The sequence below is a fragment of the Mastacembelus armatus genome, chromosome 1 (assembly GCF_900324485.2).
Source record: "Mastacembelus armatus chromosome 1, fMasArm1.2, whole genome shotgun sequence".
NCBI classification, from domain to species: domain Eukaryota; kingdom Metazoa; phylum Chordata; class Actinopteri; order Synbranchiformes; family Mastacembelidae; genus Mastacembelus; species Mastacembelus armatus.
This window is the reverse complement of record NC_046633.1, coordinates 22,019,246-22,028,989: the sequence shown is the minus strand read 5'-3', so window position 1 is coordinate 22,028,989 and position 9,744 is coordinate 22,019,246. Positions and strand designations below refer to the sequence as shown.

At 41.6% G+C, this 9,744-nt stretch overlaps 1 protein-coding gene across 1 annotated transcript; it reads left to right on the top strand.

Annotated features, from left to right (window-relative positions):
* The first annotated feature begins 869 nt into the window (after window positions 1-869).
* Window positions 870-9,513, top strand: LOC113128355 (voltage-dependent calcium channel gamma-4 subunit). Its single transcript, XM_026303626.1, has 4 exons — window positions 870-1,356; window positions 5,986-6,069; window positions 7,142-7,282; window positions 7,938-9,513. Exons 1-4 carry the CDS (start codon window positions 1,134-1,136, stop codon window positions 8,492-8,494), a joined length of 1,005 nt encoding a protein of 334 aa, XP_026159411.1. The 5' UTR covers window positions 870-1,133; the 3' UTR covers window positions 8,495-9,513.
* The last annotated feature ends 231 nt before the right edge of the window (window positions 9,514-9,744 follow it).

Below are 9,744 nucleotides of genomic sequence, written 5' to 3'. Positions count from 1 at the left end.
TTCTCCCTCCACAGAAACACACACACGTTCAGATGCCACCACACAAGTCGGCTTTTTGCTTTTCTTGCAGGGACCAGGAAGTGATTCAGTCTTAGGATGAGCCCCCAGTCAAACAGGTGGGACAGTACAAGCATCACCAGCCAAGGCCAAACTTTACATTCTCCCCACCTCAGTGTAAATAAGATTGCTCCATAGAAAAAGACCACACAGTCAATTAAAGTGACAGTCCCAGACTAACGTAGACTTGATAACACTTCTTTTATAGAGAAACATGCAATCTGAGTTTCTGGTTGGGCTGAAGAGCTATGTCTCACTTTTCTGCTACTTTTCTAAGTTGGGTGATCCTGCAAGCAGAGTTTCAACTTCAAAGTGTTCTTGATGGATGTTTTCAGAAATCTTTCATCAGTGGTGATAGTTTCAGCTTCTTAAAGTGTTGCTACTACAACAGTGGAGCCACTGTGCTGTCAGCAGTGCTGGTATCTTGATATCTAGATGATTTGGAAACGTTTGAAGCCCAGTTTCAGAACAGCAGGCGTGTTTATGCGCATCTTGTCTCTACAGTGTGTGTGTGTGTGTGTGTGTGTGTGTGTGTTTAACGTGGTCTGGGGTTGTTGACCTGCGTCATTATTTCTTATAATACAGTCTGCAAAGGCATGTTTTCCTCAGAGAGTGTTTAATTCTTCTGCTATTGATGTTGTCTATGTCAGAGAGGGTCTGAGGTTTTCTTCTTCCAGCAGCTGGTCACACCGCCCTTTCTCATTGGCTTGGTTACAGCCGTGGAAGGTGTGGTCTGGATGAACGATGCTGCAGCCTTAGTCGAACCGTGCACTTTAATAATGAGCAGTACTGCAAAGAAGACGTACCCGTGATTTATAAAAAAACATCCACCTGTAGCAGGATTAAAGATTTGTCCTGTCTGTTCAAGGGAAGCTGCGACAGTGTCAGTCTCTGTAACTCTGACTGAACTCCGACTGAAGTTCAGGAGGAAGACGAGCACTAATCGAGCAGCTAAGGATCAAGACTTGCTGCGAGGAAACACCGCGAGACGCTTCTCCTGACCAACATCATGGACCCCATGCGCTGCTCGGCTTGTGCGTAAGCTGCTGTGGAGGATCCACACACTATGAGACGCCATGGCATGGTGTGACCGAGGGGTTCAGACTTTGCTGGCCATTGTGGGGGCCTTCGCCGCTTTCAGCCTTATGACCATCGCCATCGGCACCGATTACTGGCTTTATTCCCGGGCGTACATCTGCAACGTCACTAATGTCACCACGGATGAGACCCAGATCCAAACCAAGAAAGTAAAAGGCGACCTGACGCACTCTGGACTATGGAGGATCTGCTGTATTGAAGGTAAAATAAAGCTTAATAACTGAGGACACACTAGTTTACAAACTTTTTTTCTCATATAGCACTGGCTCGTGCGCATTCTGCACAAATGTGGCAGCTGACCTCCCTTTGATTGTTTGTTTTACGGTGTCGAGGCAGATTTAAAGAAATGCAGTGAATTCCCAGTGAAAATAAACGAGAGGCTGCATGTGCAAAAAAAAAAAGTAGCGCTGGCAACCAATTTGTTTTGTGTTTGTGATGACGGACCAAAAACGGAAAACGCCCGCGGGATTCATCATCATCCTCATCATATCTGTCATATTTCTATTGTTAAATGCACGAAAAACACTTATGAAGTTTAGTGTGTGCGATGTCTTATACGGGATTTCGGAGGGAAACTGCCGCTTGTTGCGCGCAAAGGAGGCGCTGTGTGCGCGTAATGACACGATTGCATCAGTTTTCCTTCTAAATTATTTAAATTGTCTCTGAAAAACACGAGATAAAGGCTAGATCGTGTCCTACAGCAAACTGTGAGGATCTTTTAATGTCTTTTGTCGCTTGTACATTAAAAATTTCAATACTCATCATATTCTCTTTAATGTGATACGGTTGCTTGGCAACTCCTTCCGTCCTCCGTCCTTAAAATCGCTTTTAAGTTTTAGCAACAGGCGCATAGTTTCAGCAAAAGATGACTTAACGCTGCTGATCTCATGTGCTCTGCTGAGGAGTTTTGGGCTGGGCCTCTTGGGTTGCGGCTCTGCACTGTTTGGACACGTCTCCACACCACTGAGTGCCACTGTTTCATCGGCGAGAAGGCAGATCAATGAAATCAAGTGGTCACCAGTGACGTCTTCCATCAGCCCTGCGTGTGGCGGCGCTCTCCAGTGCTGAAATCTCTTCTCTCTATTATTATATTTCAACTAATATTCCAAATAACCAGGCTAAGCAAATAACATTACCTTTGCAAAGGCAGCCCCAGGCAGCCAGTCAGCTGTCAGCTAGAAACAGCCAGTTGCTGACTTCTAAAACATTCGCTCTGTAAACACCATGAGTGAAGCTGTCAGCAGATTTGAATTATGCAGCTCTTCTAGGTCTTATATGCATGTTGTTTATGTATGCTCTTGTTTTCAAGCAACTGATTGACATCATTTCACAGAATAAAGTAAAATGTGAGGAGAATCATGATGGTTTTGAATATAGTCAGGAAATATTCACTCTTCATTATTGATCCTAAGATAAGCATTACTCCTTGTTGGGTATGTCTGGTTAGAAAATCCCCAAGCATTGATGTGAAGGTCTAACATCCTGTTTTTTAAGGAATGGAGCCAGCATTTCTGATGTTTCCATGTGACATGAAGGCAGCACCTCTCAGACATGTAGAGGGCTATGACAGTCCATGGCTATGGGTGGGTGGGCCAAATGATAGGCAACACTTCCTTTAGATGTTTCATGTGTGGATGTGTGAAACCATTATAGCTGACACACTCCACGCTCTGTGCTGTAACTCTTACACTTACTGGAATGTAATAGCTTCAAAAATGCCTTGCTATTTATGGTTTTACAGCAAAGTTAATTAATGGATACATCCCCTCTGTCTTGCTTTAAACACTTGAGAGCGTCAGCAGCAGAAGTGAGATGGAGTGCTCTCTGTTATTGAACATCTGTCGTCTTTTCCACAGTCCGTCTCATGTTGTTGGAAAGGGGCTAATAAAAAGTGAAAGTGTCAGCCTTATCCTGCTCTTTTTCTCTCTCACGCCTACACACCACACCAGCACCTTTGCCACACTTATGACACTGGATGTAACTGGCCTCTGGTGGCACATCTGTATCTAAAACTGATGCTACTGCAACTGAGCCCAAAAGTCAAAGTCTTTATGACACCCAATCAGCCTTAGTTACTTTGAACAAATTGGCAATTGGGATATAGTCTCTGAACTTGCATTTCTTTCATTAAATGCATTTCTCAAAGGTCAAAAATTTTAAATTAGCCTTCCTGTCTAACTTGTATATATTTTCCCATTCATGACTCATTTAAAATGGGAAAGATTTAACTTCTCTTTGGTGTCCTTCTTGCCTTGACTCCATCTTATCCCATTTGAGAAATAATCTCTTCCAGGAGCCAAAGATAAGATGGAGTCTAACCAGCTGTTTTTGGTCAAATGAAAAAAAAGTAGAGAAAAGACATCTGTCTCTATGTGACAAGCAGACATCTGTACGAGCATCGTGTCTCACTGACAGGCAGGGGGTTCACTGAAGGTGAGCACTGGAGGCAAATGAGCTTTAAAGGAATCAAAGTGAAGTGATGTCCTGCAGTCAGCCGTGCTTAAATACGACAAGAACTCTCACTTAAATGACACACCCAGATCGATGAACATGCTGAAGTGACACTAAAAGATATGACACATTTGCTCAGCCTGCTGATTTGTGTGAGCCACTATTACACCAAGTTTCTGCAAAAACAAGTTTGTAAGGGTTTGAGTTTTTTTTGTACCATACAGGCTACTCACACAGTGTGTGTGTGTGTGTGTGTGTGTGTGTGTGTGTGTGAGAGAGATAGCTTGGTGAATGCATTAGTACGATGTCAAAGGCGTCCTCTGAGAAGCGGAGCTAGAAATGTGATTCTGGGTTGCTGGGGGGAGGTTGCCATGGTGAAGCTATGCTGAGTAATAAAAGATGGCTGGCTCCGGTCTCTCAGACAGATGGGCTCTGGGGAGATACCTCCCCTACTGAGCTCACTCTCCTTCTCAATTCTCTCTGTTTCTTTCTCCGTGTCAGTCCTCGGATTATTAACTCACTGGCCTGGTGTGTAGCACTGACAAATTTGACTTTGACTTCTTTTCTCTTAGTTTATTCTATTTTTGTACATCCAATTACACTAAAAGATTGATTTTACTCTTCATCCCTATCAGTGTGTTGACTGTGTTTCACAGTGACTGTGGCAGTTTGCATAAAAAATCCAAAGCAAACTGAGACAGGGCTGAAGAGGAAAACATTTTAGAACTAATTTATTCTAAGGAGCCAGTGGGACGTGTGTAAGACATGGCACGAGACATGATAATGGTTGAGAGAGTGGAGCTGGTGAAGATAAGCTGAGTCTGGGCTGTTAAGTGTATTTCATCACTTTATCTCCTTTTCCATCCTCCTTCCCAGCAGTCACAGAGATTAACCATAAAAAATGCAGGCACATATCACTTTGCTATTTTGGCCTGGTGGCTGGAATGAAATCATGAAACAGTGTTGGGTAAGAAACATGCAGAGCAGCTCTGTGTAAACAACACTGCTTTGTTTACACTGGAGTTTACATCCTTCTGGCCTGACAGACACAGTGAAAGCATTTCTTTCCTCATAATGCATTTCCCCCTCAATTTTGCCTAGATGAGCTGTCTGCTACAAAATGCCATGTGGCCAGAGGCTACGCTAATTAGGCTAACTCAGAAAAAAACCTACTGAAGCAAGTCATCAGTGGCCACACCTTCAGCACCAGAGAGACACTTTCCAGGATGTACCGCACATTCAGAGGAGGCTTGACGCAAACTGCAGGCCCCCAACCGTACAGGGGCTTTACAGCTGTAAACAAAGTTAGATTAGCTTTTAAACATCCTTTCAAATTTAGCAAAAACCATTTGTTAACTATTTCAAATCCAACATTGTTGACATTCATCTATTTTAAATTGCAGTCTCCTTCCACACTTGCAGGGATATGTATCAAATCACACTCTACAGGATACCTTTAGATCAGGAGAATCTGCTGTAGATACACTTTAACATTCCTAAATGACATTGAACTAATCTTTAAGGTAAAACATTGAACAAATCCTTAAGGTAAAACGTCAGATTTCTTGCTGGTGTAATTATAAACGACTCATACAGCATGAAAACACCAGTTCTAACTTTTTTCACATCAGCAACTTGGAAATTCCATGGTTTTTTTTAACCCATGCCCAACGACAGGAGACAGGTTTTGCCTTGAGTAATGTTCCTGATTGTGATTTGTACAGTACCTTTCTGTACGTGTCAAAATATAAAACTGCAACATGGAGGATTTTCTGCTGCAAGGATACCAAAGAATTCCTGTTGTTTTTGCACAGTAGATGTGATAATCCAAGCTTTGTTAAGCCTAGCTTATTTATTCAGAGTTATTTGTTTCACACAGACAGTCCACATGTGAGTGGGTAAATGTGGGTGTCTAGTATAGTTAGAGAGCAGCTAATGCAATAACAAAGACAGAAATGACAAGGTGCAGCAGCAAAATCAGGCATCACGCTTTTAATTCAAAGTCTAACCTTTCAATATTCATAGTGCTCCAATGTTTTATTCTCTTAAAAGTGGAGGGAAGATTTCCTCAGCAAAGAGTCTGGGTCTTTGAATAGAAGGTGCCTCAGGGCTTGAGAACTTCAGATCCACAGCAGCTTGTCCTCAAATGGTTGCTGACACGGTTAGAGGTGAAAACAGGTCAGTTCAGCATTAATTGAAGTTTTCGTCACTAAAAAGAGACACTAGTTTCAATAGATGGTCAGCATGTTGTTTCTGTTCTATATTCAGTCTTAATTGGAGCTCCTCATGTCAAGCTCAATAATAAAGACATGGGATTTTCCTTTTAGAGTGTTAATTGCCAACAGTTACATTTGCACTGTGCTTTTGGCTTCACCTCAGGTATCAACAAAGGAAGCTGTTTTCGGATCAATCATTTTCCAGAGGATAATGACTACGACACAGACAGCTCAGAGTACATCTTACGTAAGTCACTGCAACCTCTCCATCTTCAGACACTTCAACCCATAATCCTCTCCCCTTTTTTATTGAGTGGTGATGGAGTTATCACAAGGGTACTTAATGTGTCATGACATCTCTATCCCTCCCCCATAAAAGCCTGATGTCATGACAGTAATTGGAGCTATGGACATGACGAACTGTGCTGTGCACTGATGAGTAACAGGGGCTTGTCTAAAACACCACTTTATCCACATTAGAGCGTTTGACCTAGGTATTTTAAGGAAGACTTGAGTAAAAGATGTCAATCTGATTGGCTTTGCTGAAATTCTGCACTCTGTGAAGGTGTCTTTGTTATTACAGTTCAATTAATCTATCTATTTTTGCTCGAGGTGTTTGAGGCTTTGATTGTATTGATGAATTTCAATGAGCTCATGGGAATGAAACCCCACACTCACTAGGTTAGTGTTGTAGGAATGCCTGTTAATCAGGTCTTTTATCTGCAGAAGCATTTATCTGTTCAGTGACAGGCAGTTTTTTTCACTCACACTCATCACTGACTTAGTGCATATACTGGGTTGTTTAAACAGCCCATCAACTCACATTTATGTTATACAGCATGTCCTGTATAGTGAACATGTGTAAATCATAACCTCATGAATAGCAATAATAAAAATATGAAGAACTACAAGGTGCTGCTACCACTCCGTTATTTTTTACCACAGCAACCAGTCAAATCAAATACTGTTCAGTAGAGCCAGACTAATGCTGAATTCTTTAGCTCGATACTGATATTTGGATTTTCATCATCTATGCTTTAAATGTGATCAATAGAAACTAGTGACACGTTGCAGAGTGACTATGAGAGTTTACTGAATGAACTCGTCACCATTCTGTGGTGGACAACCTACATGATGGTGACACTGTGTGTGTGTTTCTTTGGCATTGATGTACAGTATTTCTTTGTTGCAAACAACTTATGTGCATCTAGTGACATTTTTATCAGTCAGTAATATTTCCCAGTCCAACCTCTTTTGGCTGCTTCATTTTAAAGTAATGTACTTTGGCTTTACTGTCTTACTTTATTGCTTATGGTCAGGTATAGTGCGTGCATCCAGCCTATTCCCCATTCTCAGTACCATTCTGCTCATGCTGGGTGGCCTCTGTGTTGGGATTGGACGCATCTACAACAGGAAGAACAACATCCTGCTCAGTGCCGGCATCCTGTTTGTGGCTGCAGGTAGGAGAAGACTGGAGAAACAGAAATGGGCAAAAAGGAATAGATTCTGTAAAGTGGTGCAGACACAGGGAAAGGACATAGAAAGAAGAAAACAGACACAATACAAGAGAGGTTCCCTTTAGTGATGCAAATGAAGTTTTGCCTCTTCCTTTTAAAGTTACCCTAAATTGTTCTATATTTCAACAAAAATTACATACATTTTTTACTCTTTAGCAATTGTGTTTTTGAGATACACAACATGATGAAATAAGTGTCTATGTCTTAAACCCTTTTAACATATCTTCTGTTCCCTTCAGGCCACTTTTCTCTCTCATTGGCAGTGACACATATTTTTACATATGCAAAAAGGAATCTCAGAAGGTGAAAATCTGCAGGAATAGTGTGAATATTCAAGTTGCATTTTTGCTATTAACAGGACTGTGTTCAATAATTCAGAGACTTATAAAGATTTTTTCTAGCTTTGAATGTGATAATGTGTTATGAGTGTGTAAACCCAAAAGATCTGCTTTTGGGTTTACACACTTACTGCTTTTGTTGTGTTTGTCTTATTATTATTACTCTAGGGATATTACATCCAAGTGTCTCTTATTTCCATTTCCATTTGCATTCTAACAGTTCTCCCCACGTTTCTTTCTTGTATCTCATCTCTTTTAAGGTCTAAGTAATATCATCGGCATCATCGTCTACATCTCCAGCAATGCTGGAGATCCCAGTGACAAGAAAGACGAGGACAAGAAGAATCAGTACAACTATGGCTGGTCCTTTTACTTTGGCGCCCTCTCCTTCATCGTGGCTGAATCAGTAGGGGTTCTTGCTGTTAATATATATATCGAGAAAAACAAAGAGACACGCTTCCGAGCCAGACGCGATTTCATTAAAGCCAGCTCCTCCTCTTCACCATACTCACGCATCCCAAGTTACCGGTACAGACGAAGGCGCTCACGCTCCAGTTCGAGGTCGAGTGACCCGTCCCGAGAGCCCTCACCAGTGGGGTTGAAGATCGGTGGAGGAGGGGGCGGTGGAGGAGGGTTGGGGATGGGGTTGCCAATGGGGGATATATCCCTGTATGCGCTCAGCAGGGACCCTTTAAAGGGTGGAAGTGGGACTGCAGGCCCCTACAGTCCTGAGAGGGACTCTGGGTTTTTACAAGTCCATAAGTGCTTCCAGAAAGATCTGAAAGACGGCGTGAACAGGAGGACCACGCCGGTATGAAGTCAGCATTGTGCTGCTGTGTAAAACAATAAGCTTGATGGAATACATTAGATACTGTACAGTTGATGAGAAGGGACAATTCCTCCCGGGGCTGCTCAGGCAGCAGTGATGTTGAAAGGTCAGAGCCTCAGAATTGTTTTCCTTACGTCCCTGTGACTCAGAGAAGTGCCAGCCTGTGTTTCTCTTGGAGGAAGAGGAAAACTGATATCAAAACAGGTTTCTCTGACATGCCTGAAAATCATCTTTAAAAAGTGAATGCATACAGTTTGTAGCAATATTTGATGTTTCTTTCTAAAATGTAATGCCCACTATTTGTAGAAGTGACTTGTTGTCCTATACATAAAGTTAAAAATGTTATACTAGTTCTAGTATTCTTTAAAGGATAGTCACTTAAGGCTGCCTGCCTGCAAGGATTAACCTTTTATAGACTTGATGCTCATTATAATAATTATTCAGAATATTCAACTTCAGGAAATTCTGTTTTTCGCCCTAAATTAGCTGTGTGGTGTTGTGGAAATGAACTTTTTGTTCTTTTGTTCTGGGACAAAACCATGTTTGTCTCTAAAATTGTTTGCTACAATTATGTGATTGTTATCAGAGTATTGTTGTATTGTATTTGTAACTTAACACAACTGGTGCTAACTTAATCTGTACACCTTTGATAGACTTAAGCCTTCTCAACTGCCATTGAAATACTTTTACTCTATCTCAGTAACTTCTCTCAAGCTTGTATGTGAGTCTGGTGATCAATATGTGTGTTACAGTGTGTGAAGTGTGTGTGTGTGTGAAATACTGCCACCCTTTGAGACATTTATACTCTGAATATAGATTTCTGTAGATATATATATTAACAAACATGATCAGGCTCACAGTAATACAATAGTACATTGCAGTGAGCAGCGTGGTGTGTCAGTATAAACGTTATTTGCAGGGCTGTCTGTGTGGTTTGGCCTCCGTTCTCTCAGGGACGATGTATGGAACAAATGAATTCCTTACCTAAGCCAGACAGACTGTTACTGTTTGTGTGTGTAAAAACAGAGGTGAGATCACACCAGATCGTGTGTTGCTGTTAATTAACTCTTGTTTCTGTATTTACCACCTTTGTGTTCAGAGGGTTGTCTGGTACAGAATTTCTGATCATTCTGCAAGAAAATACACTTTTACATGAGGCAGAACTCATTAAAAGGGTGTCTGTTCTCTTACTGCTCCATATCAATAAAAATGTTTCATGACACAAAGGGCAAACCATT